The 21,430-nt window shown below is 39.4% G+C and overlaps 4 protein-coding genes, 1 long non-coding RNA gene and 1 other non-coding gene across 10 annotated transcripts in view; 2 read left to right on the top strand and 4 right to left on the bottom strand.

Moving 5' to 3' along the window:
• LOC135799606 (uncharacterized) overlaps positions 1 to 5,305 on the top strand; it is a 32,761-nt gene extending 27,456 nt beyond the window's left edge. Inside the window, exon 4 of the long non-coding RNA XR_010550038.1 lies at positions 5,166 to 5,305. This is a non-coding gene — a long non-coding RNA (uncharacterized lncRNA). The remainder of the gene's footprint in view (positions 1 to 5,165) is intronic.
• Positions 545 to 2,146, bottom strand: LOC135798664 (uncharacterized). Its single transcript, XM_065311550.1, has 6 exons — positions 1,940 to 2,146; positions 1,731 to 1,886; positions 1,392 to 1,670; positions 1,145 to 1,336; positions 944 to 1,088; positions 545 to 878 (listed from the first exon to the last, which is right to left on the bottom strand). The coding sequence occupies exons 1-6, from the start codon at positions 2,133 to 2,135 to the stop codon at positions 629 to 631; spliced, it is 1,218 nt and encodes a 405-aa protein (XP_065167622.1). The 5' UTR covers positions 2,136 to 2,146; the 3' UTR covers positions 545 to 628.
• LOC135799007 (uncharacterized) lies at positions 2,726 to 4,262 on the bottom strand. The gene is made up of 6 exons (XM_065312017.1): positions 4,118 to 4,262; positions 3,915 to 4,067; positions 3,578 to 3,862; positions 3,170 to 3,512; positions 2,908 to 3,038; positions 2,726 to 2,850 (listed from the first exon to the last, which is right to left on the bottom strand). The coding sequence occupies exons 1-6, from the start codon at positions 4,260 to 4,262 to the stop codon at positions 2,726 to 2,728; spliced, it is 1,182 nt and encodes a 393-aa protein (XP_065168089.1).
• pwn (calcium-binding EGF-like domain-containing protein pawn) lies at positions 4,579 to 15,295 on the bottom strand. The gene is given in 11 exon segments (XM_065312767.1): positions 4,579 to 5,110; positions 5,176 to 5,460; positions 5,515 to 5,695; positions 5,753 to 5,878; positions 5,933 to 6,149; positions 6,210 to 6,480; positions 6,535 to 6,799; positions 6,859 to 7,204; positions 7,261 to 8,404; positions 8,407 to 9,059; positions 14,849 to 15,295. Coding segments are annotated over 11 exon segments (3,696 nt in total). The 5' UTR covers positions 14,937 to 15,295; the 3' UTR covers positions 4,579 to 4,990.
• A 1,185-nt stretch (positions 15,296 to 16,480) lies between these two features.
• TRNAP-CGG (transfer RNA proline (anticodon CGG)) lies at positions 16,481 to 16,552 on the top strand. Its single transcript has one exon. It is a non-coding gene; the product is annotated as a tRNA-Pro (tRNA).
• A 608-nt stretch (positions 16,553 to 17,160) lies between these two features.
• On the bottom strand, positions 17,161 to 19,804 carry Ada2b (Transcriptional adapter 2B). 5 transcript variants are annotated; one of them, XM_065311936.1, is made up of 10 exons: positions 19,718 to 19,804; positions 19,537 to 19,631; positions 19,299 to 19,358; positions 19,096 to 19,237; positions 18,591 to 19,035; positions 18,312 to 18,528; positions 18,151 to 18,197; positions 17,854 to 18,019; positions 17,731 to 17,793; positions 17,161 to 17,673 (listed from the first exon to the last, which is right to left on the bottom strand). In XM_065311936.1, exons 1-10 carry the CDS (start codon positions 19,722 to 19,724, stop codon positions 17,515 to 17,517), a joined length of 1,401 nt encoding a protein of 466 aa, XP_065168008.1. In that variant the 5' UTR covers positions 19,725 to 19,804; the 3' UTR covers positions 17,161 to 17,514. The 5 variants fall into 5 exon arrangements, 2 of the variants coding, with proteins under 2 accessions (XP_065168008.1, XP_065168007.1); XM_065311935.1 differs by lacking the exon at positions 19,718 to 19,804 and having other exon boundaries at positions 19,537 to 19,711; XR_010549816.1 differs by lacking the exon at positions 19,718 to 19,804 and having other exon boundaries at positions 17,596 to 17,673; positions 18,151 to 18,243; positions 19,537 to 19,711.
• Between the last annotated feature and the right edge of the window lie 1,626 nt (positions 19,805 to 21,430).

Raw genomic sequence — 21,430 nt, 5'->3', positions numbered from 1 at the left:
CGATATCGGCTTATCCGCGAATAAATTCCCCGCAAAATAATTGGCATCGCAAGAACTTTTTGTCGGCCACAATGGTCCCCGCTTGTTGTGTTTTGAGTACATGCACATCTCGGGGATAAGGGTGTTGGGGGTTTCGAGAGCGAGTTCAATCAGGAATTATTTAGTAGCGCACGAGATGGCGGCGGATGCGGGGGAGTCAGCGCGAGCGCACCACTATCATTATTTAACGGCCGAAAATCAATATGTCGACTTTGGCAAAAAACACCACCAGCAATAAAACAGCAATATCTACACTGGTAATAATTATTTTCTACGCTTGCGGTTAATTTTGCGATGAGAGTTTTATTCAATTTACGTTGAAAGGACATGGTTGTCATGACAACGCACTTTGATACTCAGGTACAGTTTCGCTAATCGAGATGGCGCTCGTGGAATAATAGCACGCCAACGGAACAACTTGACAGATAGGATATTGGAAATCCGACGACAATCGACCATCCGGCTGCCAGTCAAAACGCGTGTGACGACTCAATACACGATTCAATCTTTGTTTTCACGTTTATTGTTTTAATTTTTGACACGAATAAATAAATAGTGGAAATAAATATCGGCGGGGACGAAAAATCATTTAAGGACATGCCACGCTATTGCTGTACTCAATGTTGAAACCATATGGCGTTGTAGCGGTGATTGCAGCCACAACAGACTCAGAATAGACATGGACGTAAAGTGGTCCTGGGTGTTTAGATATGAACGTGGTACCAGCATCAACTGTTCCACAGATTCTGGCTTTGGCGGTACCTTCCGGAATGATGATGGCTTCAGCAATACAGGTAGCATCTGTGGTCGGTCGCAGGTTCAAAAAACTTGGCGTCAAACTTAAAATAATCATGTTTTTATAATAATAAAGTCAGACGCGCATGCGCATTGGGGAATTATTTACCTGACACCGCAAGAGCCGTCAATGGCCTTGAAACACACCGCGTAATTTTGATTGGTCGTCATTGTTGTGGTAGTATCTGCCGTGTAACCAAAATTGAAGAACCTGCCACTTGGTTCGGTAAAGTACTGCAGACATCTGGCAGGAGCTGAAAATAATCACTTTTAACTTGATTCCAAGATGATAACCATGAGATTCTGTTACCTAACAAGCTGAAGTCACTCACAGCTTGATTACGATTGTCTTTGTGGTGTTGCAAGAGGTTCTTGGTGCCGGGGCACTCCAACTGGGTCACTTTGATGTTCCAACTGGGTTCGGTTGTCTCTTCTGTGTTCAGATTCACCGAGAGGATAATTCCATTGTTGGAAATATGGGTTCTATCCAGATGCACATAAACTGAAAGAATATCAATAATAAAGTATTCAATATCTGTTGATTGAAGGTGACTTACAATGCGTGTTTGCGTTCAGTCCACAAATAAGTGGGATTGGGTTGGATACAGGGTTGGGATCTACTCTTAGATAGTCCTTGGTGCATGTTTGCGCAGTACCCGCCGCGTCTAGATCTGGTAAAGCTAGATTCATGCTGATGATATCCACCCGCATTTGACAGACATTCCTATTGGCCAAGCGGACGTACATTTTCTGCGCCTGGGGCAAGTCTCGAGATCCCGGTGTTGATACGAAGTAAGTCACTCGAGCGTCGGTTGTTTGATTGGCTGCTTTTTCAACTATCACAGAAGAGAAACATATTCAGGGATCAAATTGGTTTTAACCAGGGAACAACTTACAAACACAACAGGTATTCCATATACTGCAGGTACCACGACCTTCTGCCCTTCCACGTTGGAAGCGACAAGCCGCTGGATTCAAACAGGTACCATCACGGTTCCCAGCTGAGGCCCCAGTAACTGTACAAGGTCTTCGGGTATCCGGAACAATGGTATCTGCAATAATCAAGTATAATTTCTATTTTCTTCAATAAAAATCAAGCGGGTACTTCTGTTTCCATTCCAAATATTAAACAACGGATTATCGAAACCCAGGTCATAGTCGGTGAGATCTTGACCCAGGGACATCTGCACACCCACAAGCACTAGTAATACCCATTTGGTAAACGCTATCATTTTTTCTTCTTTACCGCGCAGAAATAAAAATATCTCAACGAAACTAAACTTAGATGTGAAGGTGTCCATTGCGTTTGGGATGGTTTTATAGCGGCGTGATTTTTTCGGTTTTCTGGCGTTGTGGCAGGGAGAGCAAAGTAAATTTACATCGCGGTGACATCTCTTCCAACAACGATGTCGGCGGCAAACAACATAACTGTACCGGTCGCGTTTAAAGTGAAAAGAAAACAATTAGTGTCCCTTTAACGGTTGATTTTCGTCATTTCGATACGGTGAGCAAACAGCTCGCCCCGAATCTCCGTCAAATATGACTATTTAAACACATACAGCGGCGCGTTTATTAGACGCACATAAAAAATACTATTAGCTGTATAAAATCGCAATTTTATTGCGCGAATCTCGTGTGTGGTGGTGGTATTTATGGTTATTACTTAATTATTTCCTAATGGTATTGAACTTGGTGCGGGATTGCGTGCATTTCAAGTGTAAGGACATTCAAACTAAACATTTGCGCGTTTGTTTGTCTAACCGGATTAGTTTTGGACTTTCGGTGCGTACTTTTACAATCTCAAGTGCTAACTACATATCTGTTTGAAATGAAATCTGACATGGTTTTATTTTTTAAATAAGCTTACATTATTCAACTACTTGCAAGAAGTTTACAGATTTTTTTTGTTCTGACAACGTACATTATTATACTCAAAATGAAATCCGTGTTGTCCTGTGGGTGTTTCCACCACGGAATCTGAATGAAAATGGATGTAAAGTGGTCCTGGATGTATCGCTAAAGAAGTAAATTTTATAAAATTATTAATTATTATAAACATTTCACATTACTTACATTCTAAAGTAGTAACTGGCATCGCTGGAATTTCATCACATATCTTTTCTGTATCTACCGCTTCTGGTATGTAAATATACTCCTCATCGCATGGTGCTTTCGATCGTAGAAAAAAATGATTCACTTTGAACCTGTAGATAATTTAATTATTTATTTTACGGTTTTGAAACACAAAAAGTTGTACTTTAAACACGGCAGTGGCTAAAGTACTTTAGTCACGGGTTTTAGCCATGTGATACTTATTATACTCTTTGTAACTTACGATATTCCGCAAGATCCCGGCTGGCGTTTGAAACAAATCGCATAATCTTGATTTGTGGTCAAAGTGCTCATTGTTGTTGGGACAAACCCAAAGTTATAAACCTCACCTCTAGGTTCAGTAAAGTATTGCAAGCAATTTCTAGGTGCTAACAGATAAAAATCATTCGCAAGTTGATTGCGATCTGTTTTTGCTTGTTTATCATGTGTTCCTCTATATCTGGGACACTCAAGTTGCGTGATTTTGATGTCCCACGTGGCATCGGAGGTTGCCGCTGCAGGTCGGTCCAAGAAAATGGATAGGGTGAAAGTGGACCAGTGATTATGTTGATCCAAATGCACATAGACTAGACAAACACATACGTAGTATTAAATTCTATTTTATGTTGTTTTTAACTTGAAGGTGACCTACAATGTTGATTATTCTGTGTCCCGCAAAATGCTGGTAGGGTATTATCAGAAGTCATTGGATCTATCTGAAGGTATTCATCTTTACAAGTGCTGGTAACTCCAGCTGGCATCGCGGGTTCTACCAGCGGTGGTGCAAGTCTCATGCTTATAATGTCCACACGTAGTTGGCAGACATCTTGAAGCAGTTGAATATGCACATGGTGTGGTTGGGTTCTGGTGCGTGGGTTCGGCGGGTTGACAAAATATGTCACGCGGGAATTCGAGGTTTGATTCGAGGTTATTTCAACTGAAATGTAGATTATCTGTGATTAGTATTTCGGGGAGATTCTAAGACTTACAAACACAGCAGGTGTTCCACAGGCGACATGTGCTTCTCCCGATGGATATACCTCCTTGGAACTTGCAGGAAGTTGATGTCATGCATGTACCAGTACGATTGTTATTGTCATATGTTGGACAATTTATTCGGGTACTCATATCGTGATTATGTCCTAAACATTATAATTTCTATTAAATTGAATGATAATAAGATGGTACGTACCTGTTTGACGGTTTTTCCAGATTAAATTCAGCGGGTTATCTAAGCCCATATCGAAAATGTCATACTGCGCGGTGGATAACTGCAATTCCAAGCTTAGAATCACAAAAATCAATAGTGATGATAACTTTAGTTGAATCGTGGACATTTTGGCGACGAATGACTTCTAGCTGTGGTGTAGAACTATTTATACCAGAAGATGGAATAAGGAATTCGTATTTTTGGCAAATTTTAAGAAATTTTGTCGGTTTAACGGTTGAAATTAATAAATTAGCAAATATTAAACATCAGACTAAGTAAATATTAATTAAAGTATGGTTCGATGACCATTATTTAAACATTTTAATTTTTAGGTAAAAATTATAATTCTATAAGTGAGGTTACGACCATCAAAATAATCATAATCTCAATTGTAATCCGTTTAGACATAAATTCTTCATGGGAATGGAAAAATAAAAACAAAATAATTTTTTAACAGTTCAGTTTAATATAATACTTATCATATAACTAGGATAACTTAACAATACATAATTTATATACGTATAAAAAATAACTTATATCGTTTTTTCTTCTTTTCATCAAGTCACGTGTTAAAACTCCTCGTAACGTTTGCATAATATATTTATATATTTATATACAGTAATAGTATTGTATTCGGAGTAAAATTGAGCCGAAATGTTATTATGATTAAAATGTACAACTGCACCAGTGTGTGTATCGTATCTAAAATAAAATCTGTGATGTGTGATGAATGAATAACTTTGGCGATGAGCATGAATGATGAGGTGAGGTGATGCTGTCGGCGTGCAATTAATTAACGCGGCCGCAATTAACACGATTAGCGGTAAGTAATGTTTGACTCGAGTGGGGGGGACGCTAGTTGCGATAGAACGGATGTCTGCCGGCCGTGTACGTGCTCATCGGTATGTTGCCCGAGGGGTGTTTGTAGATATCGTTCTGATCGTAATCGACGTCGTAGTAGATTCCGCTCTGATTCTGCAAGCAATAATTCACGGTATCGATTATTAATGTGATGCGTTTGTGTGTTTAGGTGTACGTACGGCTATGGAGGCATTGCTGCGACTCTTCGGACGTGGCACGTGGAAATTCCTACCGAGGAGGTCGGCCTTGTCCTCCTCCTCACTGGAGCTGGAGTTGTCCAGTGGGCGCATGCCATGGACACTGGCGGCTCTTCCCGCGAGGGATGTTGGTATAGTAAGACGTGGTAAGGGGATGGGTGGTAAGGTCCCGTGGAGGTTACCATGTGGGAGTGTTCCTGCTAGTGATAAACTAGGGTAGCCAAACATGGCTGATGAGGGGCGTGTTGTTGTGTGGACTGGTTCAGGCTATAAGAATTTTTTTTAGTTTTTGAGGTTTTTAGTTGTAAATAATTGACTTACAGCGTAGTGATTTGTCTGGGCCATGGCGTCGGCGATCTGGGCCCATCTTAGACGGTCTTCTAGAGTCAGCTGGTATGGTGGACCACCTACCACGGGGGTTTTTACTGAATTGCTTGCGGTTGCCATGTACCCAAAGACGGGGCTGCCCATTGCTGCTTTCTGCTCACGATTCCAACGACGACTGAAATTGATTTTTTGTTATTTTCATCTGAACAACATCAGGTTGTGATTTAGGTACCTCCACATGACTAGACACACCAAAGTCAACCCGATGATGATTACAGCAGCAACGCTGGCACCAATGGCGACTCCCAGCACCTCACCATCAAGTTCACATTGAGCTCCATAGTAATTTCCAGAGCATCTAAAACCATCAGCATTAAAATCCGGTTGACCTGAAGTATGGAGGGTTACTTACACGCAAACCTCTTGCCCATTTTCGTATTTGCATTCTCCTCGATTGTTGCAGTGAGCTGGTGAGCATTGTTCACATTGTCTACCAGCTCGGTGTTTGTTATCTGACCATAGGTCTCGGTAGCCTTCGTTGCAGATGCATTTAAACCCACCGAAGGTATTGACACATTTTGCCCATTGATGGCAGTCGTTTAATTCGACTGCTGAGCATTCATCGACATCTGATCAATGTAAAATTTTTGAATAGTTAGGTTTTTTCTACAGGGTGTTATTTGACATACCTTGTAACATTGAAACTGATCCGGGAGGACTGTCTACCCAAAGGGCACTGTTCCCAATGTTATTGCTTCTTCTTTGTATTACCCCTAGAAGGTGTCTCTGAATATCTCCTTTGACGTTTTGACGTGCAGTCTCGGAGTTTTCTTCGATTTGAAGTGTCAGATTCACGAAGACACCCGCTTGTCCCTGGGATCTGTCTCCTTCATAAACATTGTTTACACGTGCACCAAGAAATTCGTCACTGAAGGGTGTCATTGACATTGCAGAATCCAACTATGTAATAAAAATAACGATTATTTGGGTTTACATACAAGATGGTGGACGTACCGCTCGTTCAGCTTCATAGGACAACTGTTGGTACACCTCTGCGCCCTTGTTTGCCAACTCGTGGGACCACGCGACTCTTCTGTCATACAGGCGGTCAACCCTTAATGATATCAATAGGGAGACAACCTTTCGACATGGCTCGCGGTGTTTGCGCCTTGCATGACCTGGCCGACAGTGACAGGAACTCACACCTGCTTCGGTCATACAGTATTCGTATTGGGAAGCATCACAGGTGGAGTCATCTCCTACTATACAGGTATCAATCCTGAAAGGGTCAAAATTACAAATCTTTTCCCTAAAAAAAAATTGTGTTGGTAATCCTACCTGACTGGTGGTTGAACGGGTCGTTTTCCATACAGGGGTCTCCTTGGTGTAGGTTTCAAACCATTCGGACCTCCATTGGACCCAACTGGGTTTTCTACTTTCGTCTTTTCTACCTCAGCATACCCTGTTGCTTTAATAACATGAGACTTCGTCGGGGTTGGGGAAATCAAGGAAGAACCAGCGGGTACATCAACTGGAGGATCAGTCTGATCTCCAAATAGATTCAAATATGTTCTTTTGCCATCAATAGATACAAATCCTTCATCGCCTACGGGTGATGTGATGACATCTCCTAAACCATGATGACCCCCATGTGGTCTGGAACCGTGAATATTTTCTATGTCCACTAAAACCAAAATTTTATTTAACACAATCAACTTTAAATTAATATAAATAAGATACCTGGAATGACGTATGGTTTTCCATGTCCTCCATGCCCACCACTACCTCCTGGACCTTGGATTGCGCTAACGGTAACATCAAATATCTCTCCAATTTGACCAATCGGGGGTCGGGCAGTTAAAATTGGAGGACGATTTACTCCACCTGGTTTGTATTCAGTATCATCCAGAACAATTCCAGGTCGTGGGCGATAAGGGTAATAGGGAAAACTCTGCTGGTTATCTACTTGACCTGTGCTATTCTCGGTCTTTGGTTGAGAAGTGCTTGTCATATTCAGTCTTTCTGCCACACTCTGTGTAGATGTTACAGGACTAGCTGTGGAACTCATAATGGAAGCATAACTGGTAGGCAGCGCTTCCGTGGGTTCACTGGTGGTAGAAACCTTTGAAGAGACATCTTCAATCGAAGATTCTACCAATGATGGAAGAAGGATTGTTTCGTTTTCGATTTTATTTGAGATTTCTTCAATTGTAGATGAATTTGATAGATTTAATGAAGTCTCAGTTAAGTAAACCTCATTGGTGTGTACACTAGACGGTTCCACTTCATTGGTTGTAGAGGGTTTGTCTTCCACAAGAGTTGATTCAGATTCTGTGATTGTCTCTGTCGTAGTTTGATCAGTGGAATGTGTTTTACTATGTTTTTCCATTTTGGAAGATGATTTCTCCTTGTTTTTCTCAAACTCTTTCTCGGAGTTATCCTCTAAAGGTTCATTGGGTTCACTAGGTTCACTAGCAGTTGGCATTGGTGTGGTTATACCCACATTAGAATCTTTGTGCTCTTCAAACGAAGAAATCATTTCTGATCCTAAGTCTAAAGTGAGAATATCTTCCCCAGGTCGTTCACTGGTTAAACTGATGGTCTCTTCCGGTTTAGGTTGGTACGGAGGAATAGGTGTGGGTCGTCTAGGTGGGAAAGGTCTCCTATAAGGTGGACGACTCCATGGTGGAATAGTTACAGGTCTATATAATCCCGGTCTTTTTGTATTCTGATTTTGATTAGGACCATTTGGACCATTGTGATTTATAGGTCTTGCAGGGGACGTATTCTGGTTTACCGGCGGTGGTAAATCAAACGGATACGGTGTTGGCATCCTCATTGGCCCAATTGTAACAGGTGGTGGTTTCTGATTAGTCGGTGGAGGGGTGGTAATGGAGGCGAGGGAACATCAAAGTCTGGAGGTAAAGCTGGCACATCTGTAATCCTCGGTGGACCTCGATTGTTAATCCTAGTACTCAATGGTCTCAATGGTCTACCACCCACCGACGGCGCAGTGTTGGCTTGTACATTAACATTGCCATTGAGAAGCTTGACGATTCCAGTGATGATGTCCTGAATGTCAGGGTTGGACTGTCGCGGTCGGTCCGCCGGTGCTTGCTTGAAGACGGTAGCAGACACCTTCGTCGCTTCCGTCGTCGCAGTCTGATCGCTGTGGGGCTCCAACAGTTGCCTCGCCTGTGGAGCCCCAGAGCCTTCCCCCGACAACTTGCCTTCGTCGATCAGCGTCTGCGTGAAACTCAACCCATCATGCTTCGTTGTCCTTGAAGGATGAATCAATTTACCAACCCTTCCAGACTGCTCCACATCATTGGTATCAATATTTTCAGCAAGATTCTTAAAATGGTTCAGGTCATCATAGGACTTAACCAGGATGGGATTAGCTGAACGTACAACCCTTGAATGATCATCATCCACTTGCTCAGAAATAACAGTTGATTCTACTTGATTTGGTGTTATGTGTGGGGCATTCTTTGCCGAGTTTGGCGAAATGTACGAATTTGAATACAAATCTTCAAGACCTGTAAAACGAAGAAGAAAAAAATTTGTCGACAAGTTGTTTGTTGTTTGTTAGGTAATATGAATTTCGGATAGCATTCCGGTCTTCTTGGGGCTTGTGAAGTGAGGTGGACAAGCGTATGATTAAGGTCTCTCCTTTGCTCGCATGCGTACACATTGCCCGCGGGCATAACATAACGGATACTCGAGCGCACACAGGCAAACAAAAACATCTTGTGTGTACACACGAATTCCACACACAATGCGAGCTCATAATAACGGTACACGTGAGCAAAGTCGTGGTCATCACAAGACAAGACACTTGTTGTTACAACTCAACATTACACTTGATACAACTCGTTTCGTTTTCATACCGGGACGACAGAAGTGTGTGAAATTAAAATTTCCCAGTCGCCATTTTAAAAAATTTTTAGTTAGAGTTTGAGTGAAATACAAAACGCACGAAAATTCTCATGGTTTCTAGGTCATTCAAAGGTGTATGCTTCCTGCAACTCTTGCTCTTGTGTAATGCGGCGATACCTTCGGCACGCCTCGCGTCGTTGAGTGCCGTTGCCCGCATCGTACGCCGACCGCGTCGAAATTAATTATGTCAAAAGGTTACCGAGTTACCGGCGCGTTGGCTTGCTCCTGCATCCGCTACAAACTCGCAGGATGATGCTGCTGATGCACCTGTGCACGCCTGCATAAATCCAATTTCGATAAGACTCCACATCATGCATGCGAAACAAAATGGCCGACGTGTTAAACTTAGGTTAACGTCGAAAAAAAAACCTACCGCAATATCACTTGTAACGTTTTACAAACAATGAACTGACGACACACTACCGTCTATTGTTTTGGAACATTTCATAAAAATTTCTAAACATTACTAAAGTGTCACATTAATTAAGAATAATTAGAAATTTAATTAGATTTAGCTGTAAACGATTCAACATGCAACAATATTTTATTCGTATTGTTGTATTGTGGAAACAAATAAAACGGAATTTTAATTACAACTTTCGTATCGATCGTTTGCAGTCATCCGTTGATCCGTATTCGAGTTCCGTTCGAATTTACTCGTATATACATACAGATTAAATAGCTTAAAGTTGGAGGTTAGGTGCGTCGGCGCTTGGGCGTAACGCGCGTAAACTGTGTAAGTTATACGCGGGACCGCTGCGCGGCGGATTCCGTTCGCTATGATAATTATAAACATTTGCAACGGCCTACCTGCCACACGCGGAATATTAAACAATTAGCAACGGTACGTCGTTTTGCGCATTTCTTGATATATAAATACATAATTTATTACAATTATCAACATTACACGAATATTTTATTTGTTTGGACAAAAGTTTGGTTATGATATTTTTATTAAAACAACATAAGAAAAATGATATTTGATTAATACATAACCTAACTTTTAGGTTATGAGATTTTACCATTACATAACCTAAGTTTTCAGCCGCTAATAATGCTTAAAGATAATTTTCCATTGTGTAAAATGGATCATCGTATGAATACAATTACTGTTTTTCTTTCCACGTCATTTTCTTGCGCTTAAACACTGTTATTTCCGATTATTATTGCCTCATTGTCTGCTGGAAAATATCTGCATATTTGCACGTGTTGCAAATAAAATTCTTCGCGCATTGATGAAACGATGAAAAAATTAAACCGCACGAGTTACAGTTGTTGCGCCGCGCTGTGAAATTTTTTGTTTTATTTTATAAACTTGTGATACAATCACAATCGCAAAACAATGCAATAATTATACAATAAAATGCATTCAATTGTTGCCTTCGCCGATTGTTATCACCAGATGGTGTAATTATTTATTGTGTTTAACCATTGCGCACGATCGACGCCATTTTGAATACGGTAGCAATCACTTTTAATTACTTTTCCTGGCTGCTTAGGTAAAATAGCACTTTGCACCGCCAGATGGCGTTTAATGCGACTTCCGGTCGGGAGGTGTCCATGGCGTCCGAAATCGACAGATGTCCGAAGCGTAATTTTTTTCTTAACGGTTATTCCGACTTAAGTGCGTAATGAGTATGTAAGTCTTGTATGTTTCCAGCGCGGCGCGTGATTCCTGAAGCATGCCACACTCTCGGCGAGTGGCTTTCTTCATTGTGGTTTATCTATTCAATGGCGGCGCGCAGTGCATTGTGTCTGATTAAATTCAAAGTCGGTTCGTTGAGCATGATCGCTGGCGAAACGAAAACGTTTTAATTACTTTTACTCGTATTAATTTGTTTGAGAAATTACGAATTTTCACCACTAGCGCACAAAATGGACATTTTTCATATTTACATCGAGTATATCGGTAATATAATAAGCTCGCAATGTAATTAATCTTTGCTAATCAAGATTGCCCGATTAATAACGCTGAAATTAATTATTATTCGACGCGCGGTGTAAAGCGATGGCGAATTATGGAATATAATCACGTTAGCAATCCGTTGAATCTCCGCCCAGGTGCAACCGGCGCGGTTTTTCACGATTTTCTATTTTTCTTTCATATATTTCTTGCCCGCAGTATGGAAACATTACATTGTACATCTCGTGGCAGTACGCTTCACGTTCACTTCTCTGCTCGCTTGTATTTTTTTGTCCGCGCGCGTTTTCATTTCTTCCATTCTTCATGCCGCTGTGTGATGTTGGGATTTTTTTTTTCGTGTATTTTTAGTAAAAGGCAAAAGGAAATAACGTCTTTCCGCTATTCCACGGCCACGTCCACCTGCGAGCAAAGTTGATTTAATTTAATTTGATACCGGTAGCACACGCACAGATAAATTAAGTAAAATTGTGCGCCTTTTTTCCTCTTCCTGCCGCTCGAGCAGGATTAAAAAGTAATTACTGTGCGCGCGAGCGCCACAAGTACGGTTATGTTTTAATTAAAACCGCCGTGCGTCTTCAATCGCGAGACGGGATTTCCGCTTTTTCTATTTTATTTCAACTATTTGCGCAATTTATTCACCAGCGTATACCTGGTTGCATACGTTTATTACAACATAACCTATTTGTAATGCTACATTTGTGTACTCAAATAAAATGTATTATTATTGTTATTATTATTATTGCGCTGTTTGGGGTAATTGTGTTTATTTAGGCAATTATAAAGTTACATTTCGAAATTTGTTTGAAATATTAATATGTGTTGTGCGTTTTCGCTGTTTGATTAAATATTCAATTCGTGGTTTTGTGCACGCCAATTGGGTCGAAGCGAATCATCGAATTATAAAAGGCAAAAATGCGCACGCGTAAATAATACATTCGGGCGAAAATTGTGTGCAATTTGTTCGGTTTTCATAAAGTGTGGCTCGACGCGGCACATATTCCACGCTCCTCTTGACAATAGACAACGAGAGATGCACTCCAAACACAAAGCAAACAAAATTAAATGCACGCCTCATTAAAATATTCAATAATATTAATTATTCATCACAGTTTTTCTATTAAAACATATTTTACTCTTGTTGAATATTATTGAAATTGTCAACTGTCAATTTACACCAACATAACCTAAAATTGCTTATTGTACGCGATTAAAACAAGTGAAATTGACTTTCACAACACATAACAATTAGCGCCCACATGTGGTGATTAGTGTATCAACAATAACCAGCAACAATTCATATTGTAGGTGAGTACAAAAGCATTTACTAACAATACGCGTACAAAATGTTTTCGACTGTAATTCAGTCATTTTGAGGTTAAACTTTTGGCGGTAACAAAATTTTATATTTTATCATAAATTTATTAATGCTAATAATAATGAAAAAGCCTGTACAATGTGCATCGCATGTAAAATCCGTAAAGTAACCGACTTTCTTCTAATCTTCGAACGAAACCAAGCGTACAACAATGCTGCACATCAATTTATCGTCGGGGAAATAACGTTCATTATGCGCCGCCATTCGCCGCCTCGAAAGCGCTCCGCCAAACTAATTCGCCGTGACGCACACGGTGTAAAAATTTCACAACAAAATTTCATCGAATTGCATTCCATAACCAAATATTGCAGGAGTAAAACGCTGACATCAATATTTTGACAGCTGTGATGGCGCAGCTGTCATGGTCACCGTAAATCTCACCGGAAGTGAAGATTGCAACGCAATTGAAACAATCGAAATGCAAATGTGCATTATTGGCAGATGCAAATGCCCATTGAAATCGCTTCCAATTAGGAGGAAGACTTCACTTGACAGTCGAAAGCAAATCGGCGGAATCTAGAGTTCTGGAGTATGCAAACACTGAGCGAAACTGTGACATTTACCGATCTGCAAACAAAACTTTCTCAATCGCATAGATCTAGATTCTAAATCATAAAATCATTTTAGGTATATTGGCAACACTGTCGACTGTCACTTTTAACCTCAAAACAAATTCAGTGCGTTAAATTTGATATTAACCCTCATAACACATTTGACATTGTAATTTTTTTATTTCGTTGATAATGAAGTTTCTCTTTCAAATTATGACTCACAATCGCGTATTTTACGTTTCATTTGTCACAAGAGACTTTTACTTTTAGCGTACATCCGGAATGTGTCATTGATTACGTAAAATGAGATTATATTGATGTCAAATGTCATTTTTTGATTTTGACAGTTGCAGACCTACAGATAACCTAGTTTCAAAGGAAAATACTATAAATAGAATGTGCTCGCCACAAAGAGAGATTTAATAAGACAATAATAATACAACAAAGTCCTAAAAGCGTCCTATGAATCATTCTCCGCACGCGACTCTGAATAATAACGCTCGAAACTAAGAAAAGTGAGCGCTGCGCTACGATGTAACTACAAGTAATTTGTCATCGTGCCTTTTTTGCCGCTCGCCGACTTTTTTCTTGTGTTGCTCTCGACTCGCCCGCCGACAAAAGCATTTCGTACTTCATACTTTACTTTGCATGCACGCGTCTGAGTTGAGTTTAAGATCTTATACATGTATTGGAATAACCACCGCGCCCGCAGTAGCGTAGTTTTTTCTTCTGCTGCGCCTTCTGTCTTCTTCTTTATGTCGCTGTTGTGTTGTGGCATTGTGTTGTTGCGATTTTAGTTTAAAGTACATATTGTTTTGTTCGACGCGGATTCGACGTGCGCGCTGAGCACACGGATATTGCAAACTTTCTATTCTCTTTTCTTTGCGTTTTCTGCTTCTTTCGCCGCACGACCGCGAGCAAACAATCGAAAAACGCGCGCGGCGCACACGCGAAACCATTTGTATATTAAGGGTAGCTGCACGCCGGATCTTCGCTGTTTGTTTGCTTTTATTTAAAGCGGCTATTATTATCTTACGCAAACTGCGGAATGAAAACGGGACGCAGTGGATGAAAAAAATGCATCAATGCGAACGGTGAATGCAAATATTACAAGAAAACGACTAGTTGGACGAAAATTACTACAATATTGTGAATAGAATAAAATGCTATGTTCAGAACTTGTACCGCAACTCAATACATAGGGTACACAACAAAACATAACCAATTTTTTGTAAATTGATTAAAAATTTAATTATTTTAGTAAAAATTGCTAGAAATGAAAATATTTTTCGTCGTTACACAGAGAAACTGTAACACTATAACGAAAAATTAATATATTTTTAAAAAATCACGTAAATATCACATGCGACAGAATTTAATATGAAAATCCTACCAAATTATTAATAAGAGCGTGAAATCTAGTTAGTCGATTCAACGATTTTAATTGCTTGCAATTTAAGCACCGAGAGATGTAAAATTAGGTTATGTCAGCAGTAGTTTAGTATAACTTAATATAAGATTAGAAATATTTAAATTTACCTAGGTTGGCGTTAATGAGCGTGGCAAATATGCACGCGAAGAAGACGCCGGCGATCGGCGATCGACGCACGGTCGCGATGGCTGCCATTTCTCGATTGGAGGTCAATCACATCGCATCGCGCCGAAGAGATGTTAGCATTGAACCTGCACGGCGATTTTCAAATTCCAATTGTATTTGTAATTATCCAATCCTGATAATAAAAATATAATCCAAATGTTGTGTGTGTGATACACTGTACACAATAATCCTCACTTCACTATTGGAAGTCACTAAAACACTTAAGTCACTATAAACTTTTCTTTGTTTTCTTTTAAACCGTAAAATATTTAGTTGGATGTGAAATATTTTCAGAACGTTGGCTCAGTTGCACGTTCACGAGGTAATTGGGTCAACGTCAGCGCCGACGCTCACGATGATGCACACCAGAAGTTAAGTAAAAGACTTAAGTCACTTTTTATTAACTTATTTTAATTTTAAACAAAATATTTTTATAAAAATTTTAATTTTTTATGTTTTATTAGTTGAATTGAATAGATAACTTGTTTGATTTGACTTAAGTCAACTTAAGTCAATGCGTAGTGGAATATTGTACGCGATGGCCGTGCGCTAGCGGCGCGCAAGAACACTTGCGGATGACTGCGGCAAGAAGCACACGCCGATGGCGGCTTCGGCGGCTACATAACGGATTTCTGAGTTTCTGACGTTCAGGCGCGTGTGACGCGGTCTTCCTCGCTCTGACTTAAGTTGAGTCAGGTGCGCCCAGCGCGCCTTCACCACGCACTCATCGGAATGTAATGGGGAGATAGAAAAGAAAAACATTCGGCATTCGATTGAAAGCTGCTCTAACCCGTTGGATAGATTTGGTCATTCATGACCCTCGAGCTTAGAAATTCCATGGATTCCACATATTTTACGAATTCTTCAACATTTTGTCGTGTTTTTCGAAATTTATCGCTTGATGAACAAATTTCAAACAATGTGACATTGATTTTCATGCGGGATGAAAGCCGACTCTCTCTTGGTGTCACCTCGACGCGTTTTGTAACAATAATGCCGTATTAAACCCACAAGTATATAATGCGCGCAAATTGTTTCAACGTCACGCCGATTTCCACGCCGCGCAGTCTGTCGTTTCCTAATTTCTATTAATAGACACAAATATGTTAAGAAAACATAATAAGTACCAACATGTTTCATACGCAGCTCTCGTCTAGGTGTTTTTCACCGTTAGATTTTGTTTTGTTGGTTGAGCACCTGCCAATCTGAGCAATTACGTTAATATGAAAAAAAACTAACGTTTAATTTGCGCTTGGAGTGATTAATTCATGTGGGTTGTGTGTGTTGGTGTTTTTGTTTGTACGTAGGTGTGAAATCGATGCGCGTGATAATTGTTTAATGAAAACTTACGGAAAATTAAAATGGACGCCGGGCATTGATAATATTAATTGCGAATTAATCAGTTTTATTATTTTATTAGTGTTATTTGACTCGTGGTAGTTGTTTTTTAGTGAATTGAGTGTGGTATAATGAATATAATTTATAAATGTTGTTGAGAATAGTAATAATTGTAAAAATAAATGTTGAATATGATGCAGGCATTTTCAGGCTTATATATACTTAGTCCATGCAACGGCTCGTTGGTCTAGGGGTATGATTCTCGCTTCGGGTGCGAGAGGTCCCGGGTTCAAATCCCGGACGAGCCCGTGTGACAAACTTTTTGAGTTGCATACAACAAAATGTGTTTCAGGAAACTCTTTATATATTTTTTAATAAATTTGTGTAAATTATAAATTATTTTGTATAATTCTGTATTAAATTATTGAATAATATTGAATTTATGTTAAATTTTATTTGAAACTTTAATATTTTCTTCAATTTATTATGTAATGCTGGTTGCATACAATAAAATATCTTTCAGCAATCTCTTTTAAACGTCCTCTAATCTTGTTTTGCCTCAAGTGCAAATCAGTATAAACAAAGTCGCCGGTGTGAACGGACGTACATGCGGCAGCACGCGGTGATTTTTATTAGTTTATTTGTGATTTTGTTCAGTTTATTAAAAATACACAACGGAATTAACAATAAAACTCAAACAATTAAAGAAAAATCAATATTTGTGTAGAATATTCAGTTATTTCGAAGTTTACTGTGAAATTTTTACATCAGAAGAGGATCACGCCACCAAGGACTAATAGAGGATACCGAAAGGTGTTGGAGCAGATACCTGCAGTAACTAACCTGCTAAAATCGTAAGTTTTTCACTCATTTTACTTCTGCAATTCAATAAAACTAAAATCACCAGCCACAAAACTTCATTTCCTAATCGCATCTTTTAATATATCACAATAACTTAAATTTAACAACATAATATATACAATGAGAGTAGATGCATCAGTTAAAGTGGCGCAGACAGACGCCTGAGATGTACGTGAATGCTAGATTCGCATAAATGCAAAAGCGCGTGCACAAACATTTCAGCTTTGAACATAATTTTTTGTATAATCGCCTCTCGTTTAGTTTCAAGACGTCGTGCTGGTGCTCACAACCAACGCTTAAGTAAAACAGTTTACTTATAACATATTTTTTGGTATATCCCTCTCCCAATCTTCCACCAAAAATCTGACCAGAGTCCCACAATGAATAAACAAATTATTTCCTGATAATTTTAATCGACTGGACACGTCGGTAACCATCCGCAGACGCGCAGATACTCTGTAATCACATCTTTGATCGTCGGCGGTTCGTTGATTTTCAGCTTCAGTTCGTTGCCATTGCACACGGACTCGTCTAATTTTCTTCGTTTACCATTCGAGTTAATATTATCCTAAAAAACGTTTCTGTTGATTTAATTTTGCAAATATTAGATGATAGAAATACTTACAAGTATAATGCTGCACTTTAACGTTCGATAGTGGGCTGGTAGGAGGCATAAAATCGTGCAAAACTAGAAAAATTCAATTAAAAGTTATAAAAATCATGTTATTTTTATTGTTTTTGCAAATACCTGTAATTCAGTATGTGAGAGTAAGTAAGCCTTGGGAAGGGTGGTAATGGGCGGCAATTTTGAACTATCCAGCTGGCTGCAGCTGCAATTGCTGCTGCTGGCGGGCGCGTCGACGTGCAGCAATGCAGACCTTTCGTCGATTGAACTTCGGTTTGCTTCGCCGTTTCTACAATCACACAGGGCGATAAATATAACTTCAGTATTTGCATGCATTGATAGTAGTGAAACTTGTCATCAATAAACTCTGATTATTCGTGTGTTTTGAGTGTGTGCGTGTCTGCGGCGTGCGATTCTTACCCGTTTTCTGAGTGGTGCTCCTCTATGCTTCTGAAGCCACTGCTGCCCTAAGTGAAATGCAAACTGATACAATCTGTGTCTGTTCATATTCGCCTGCACACAAACGTTGTACTAAAGTTGTACTATTGCAAATCGGGAGTATAGAATGAAACGAAACTTACAGTTTTCCGATGGTGGACGTGTTGTTCCTGCTGGAACGCGGCGTGTTGCTCATAGTGAACAATCTCGTCCTGTGTTGTTAATCCAAGACTTCGATACTTCAGCAATTCGGCCAGTCTGTGTCTCAATTCCCTCTCCTTTTCTATGTTTTCTATTAGTCTTTGATGCTCTCCTGATGTGAAGAATTGGCTATAAACTCTCATCTTGTATCGAAATTCTCTACAAAACAACAAATTATTAGTTTACTAATCAAAATTTGATATAAAAATTAGGCTGCATACTTTTGATCCGTTGTTAAATCAGATGGTTGGTCTTTATTCTTCTCTTCCGCGTTAAACTTCGCCACAAGTTGATAATCTCGAACGTGTCGTTTCCGTCGATTGCGTTCACGCAACCGGCGCGTATACATATCGACCTGAGCCAGTTTCAACGCGATTTCCATCTCAGTGTCCTCGTTCATCTTCAACTGCAGCATGAACACCAAACGTTCCGCTTCGATGTCGTACTCGCGTTCGAAATCATCTCGATGCGCGACATAGCCCACCTGGGCGGCTTCCTCGGGCGTTGCATCAATTGGTGGCAAGCGTGATGTAATTTCAGGCGCAAGTGGACCTTTGTCTGGTGATGTGTGATCGATTAGGACTGGCCTGCAGTCACCAATTTCACTCCAAGTAGCCCTGCCAATTCTTCCATCAAAATATCGCGACATGTACTTCTCTTTTACTTCTATGGATGACAATATAAATATTAGTATAATGCAAAGATAGGAAAATAATTATAAATTACCTTCAGGTGTTCTTGTTTCAATTAGTTTACTAACATGTTCCCAACTGCCAAAACTGCACAGATCCATGGCTTCCAACAGTTGCAGTTCCTCCTGGCCAGTCCAATTATCACGTCCGCCAAACACACCGCCAGCACAAGGTTCCTAAAATTTATTTAAACATTTATTAAAAATGTTTTTGTATATTTACTTGTAAATAACTTACAATAAGTCTGTAGGAATGATCATTCTTGTGTGAGCTGATCTCTGCACCGCTGCTGAAGCACTACAATTATACATAATGATTATGTATTGCAACAATGTGAACTTTTTGAAGGTTTTGTTGTTATTTTGAAATTGCCACTTCAAACATGTTTATCTCCCACCAATGAAACAACTGTTTCGTTGACCAATGGCGGTCACGTGACATAGTGAAGCGAGAGGTTTTCGATTGGCGATCTTACCTGTAGGCATATGTCGAAATCGACACACTCGCAGCATTGTACACGCACCCCGTTTATTTCCTCCGCGCAATAGGTGCAATTCACCTGAAAGAACGCTGAAGGGGAAAGTTGATTAGCGTTCATCGTGATGACAATGACGTACGCGACGTGCGCGAGCCTGGGCGATTCTGATTCTACTTACCAGCCATTTTTGCTACGTCAGCGCCAACCGACGCCAGCTTGGTACGTTTATCGCGCCAGTTCGCGTCAAGGTCACTGTCAACTGTCAACTAGAGACTTTTGGCGGTAACTTGTTGGCACCACTGGATTCAAATATATTCGGATTAAATTCTCGCGTTGCTGAATAGAATTGTTTTTATTTACTCCTCAACGCATTTATTGATGTGCATATACGCAAACAACTTTTTTTATCTGCTTCAAGTTTCACTCTAGCCGTATATCAAATAAATATAAAATTGAAATAAAACACACCGTATATTACTTTAACAACGATCGGGCAGCGTGATGTTCGCGAAACAAACTGAACTCGGGAAGTTAGGTACATATTTAAAGGAAACTATAGTTCATGTGATTAGAATTGCTTATTTCTGATTGGTTAGACAGGTAAGGGAGGTAACCGTAACTTAAACTAAAATGGTTTCGGTACAATAAAAATAAAGTATTTTAAATAGATTGGTTGCAAAGTACGGATTAAGGAAAGTGTGGATTTTAGGGTAACTGCTTTACAACATTCAATAAATAAATTAGTAGCAGCGTACTTAGAACGCATCGCGCATCGAAGAACCTGTTTTGTTTATTTATAATGTAACATTTTTATATGCAGGTACTGAACTTTAAACTAAAACAAAACTTTTAAACGCTTGGGAAAGTAAACTGCCATTATTCGGGTTTTAATTAGATTATTTAGCGTGGTAAATGTAGTTGTTTTCTTTTTGTAACATCCGGTAATTTTGTATCTCCCTGTATTGAAATTTATTGCGAGAAAATTCCATAACGCGAGTTATATTGAAAGTTGTGTGTATACACATATACTCGTTGCGCTAGGAATTGTAGTTTTTAGTGTAACACGCGAACGCGGTGTCGCAAAGAGTAAAAGGTCGCAAAATGCAACTAAAAGTGTTAAAAGTGACATTTCTCAATTTTTGACTATTTTCTTCAATCGCGAATATCTCGTAAACTAAAAGTGATAAATAGGATCTGATCGCAGCGTCTTAATCTACGGACTATACTCTATCAGATTGGATAGATAAAACGGAAATCTGAGAGATGAAATTTTACATCTTAAGAAAAAATTGCCAAGGGGGGGTGCTTGATACTTTTTTTCGACGATTTTCAAAAATTAATATCTCTTAAACTAAAAGCGATAGCAACCAACAAATTGCTGATTATGAAAGATTGGAAGATTCTCTATCAGATAAAAGTATAATATAATTATATTTCTCACAGTAAAAGGTCGTAAAATGCAACTAAAAGTGCTAAAAAGTGACATTTCTCAATTTTTGGCTATTTTCTTCAATCACGAATATCTCGTAAAGTAAAAGAGATAAATAGGATCTGATCGCAGCGTCTTAATCTACGGACTATACTCTATCAGATAGGATAGTTAAAACGGAAATCTGAGAGATGAAATTTTACATCTTAAGATAAAATTGCCAAGGAGGGGTGCTTGATACTTTTTTTCGACGATTTTCAAAAATTAATATCTCTTAAACTAAAAGCGATAGCAACCAACAAATTGCTGATTATGAAAAATTGGAAGATTCTCTATCAGATAAAAGTATAATATAATTATATTTCTTACAGGAAAAGGTCGTAAAATGCAACTAAAAGTGCAAACGCGGTGTCGCAATAAGTTTGGAATAATTCTTCCAGATGCAGAGTTTAATTTTGTATC

This window comes from Atheta coriaria, unplaced genomic scaffold, assembly GCF_025399875.1.
Source record: "Atheta coriaria isolate IRGN ID8LTWV9N9 unplaced genomic scaffold, Caltech_Dcor_3.1 hic_scaffold_9_pilon, whole genome shotgun sequence".
Lineage (NCBI taxonomy): Eukaryota > Metazoa > Arthropoda > Insecta > Coleoptera > Staphylinidae > Dalotia > Dalotia coriaria.
This window is presented reverse-complemented; position numbering and strand designations above follow the sequence as displayed.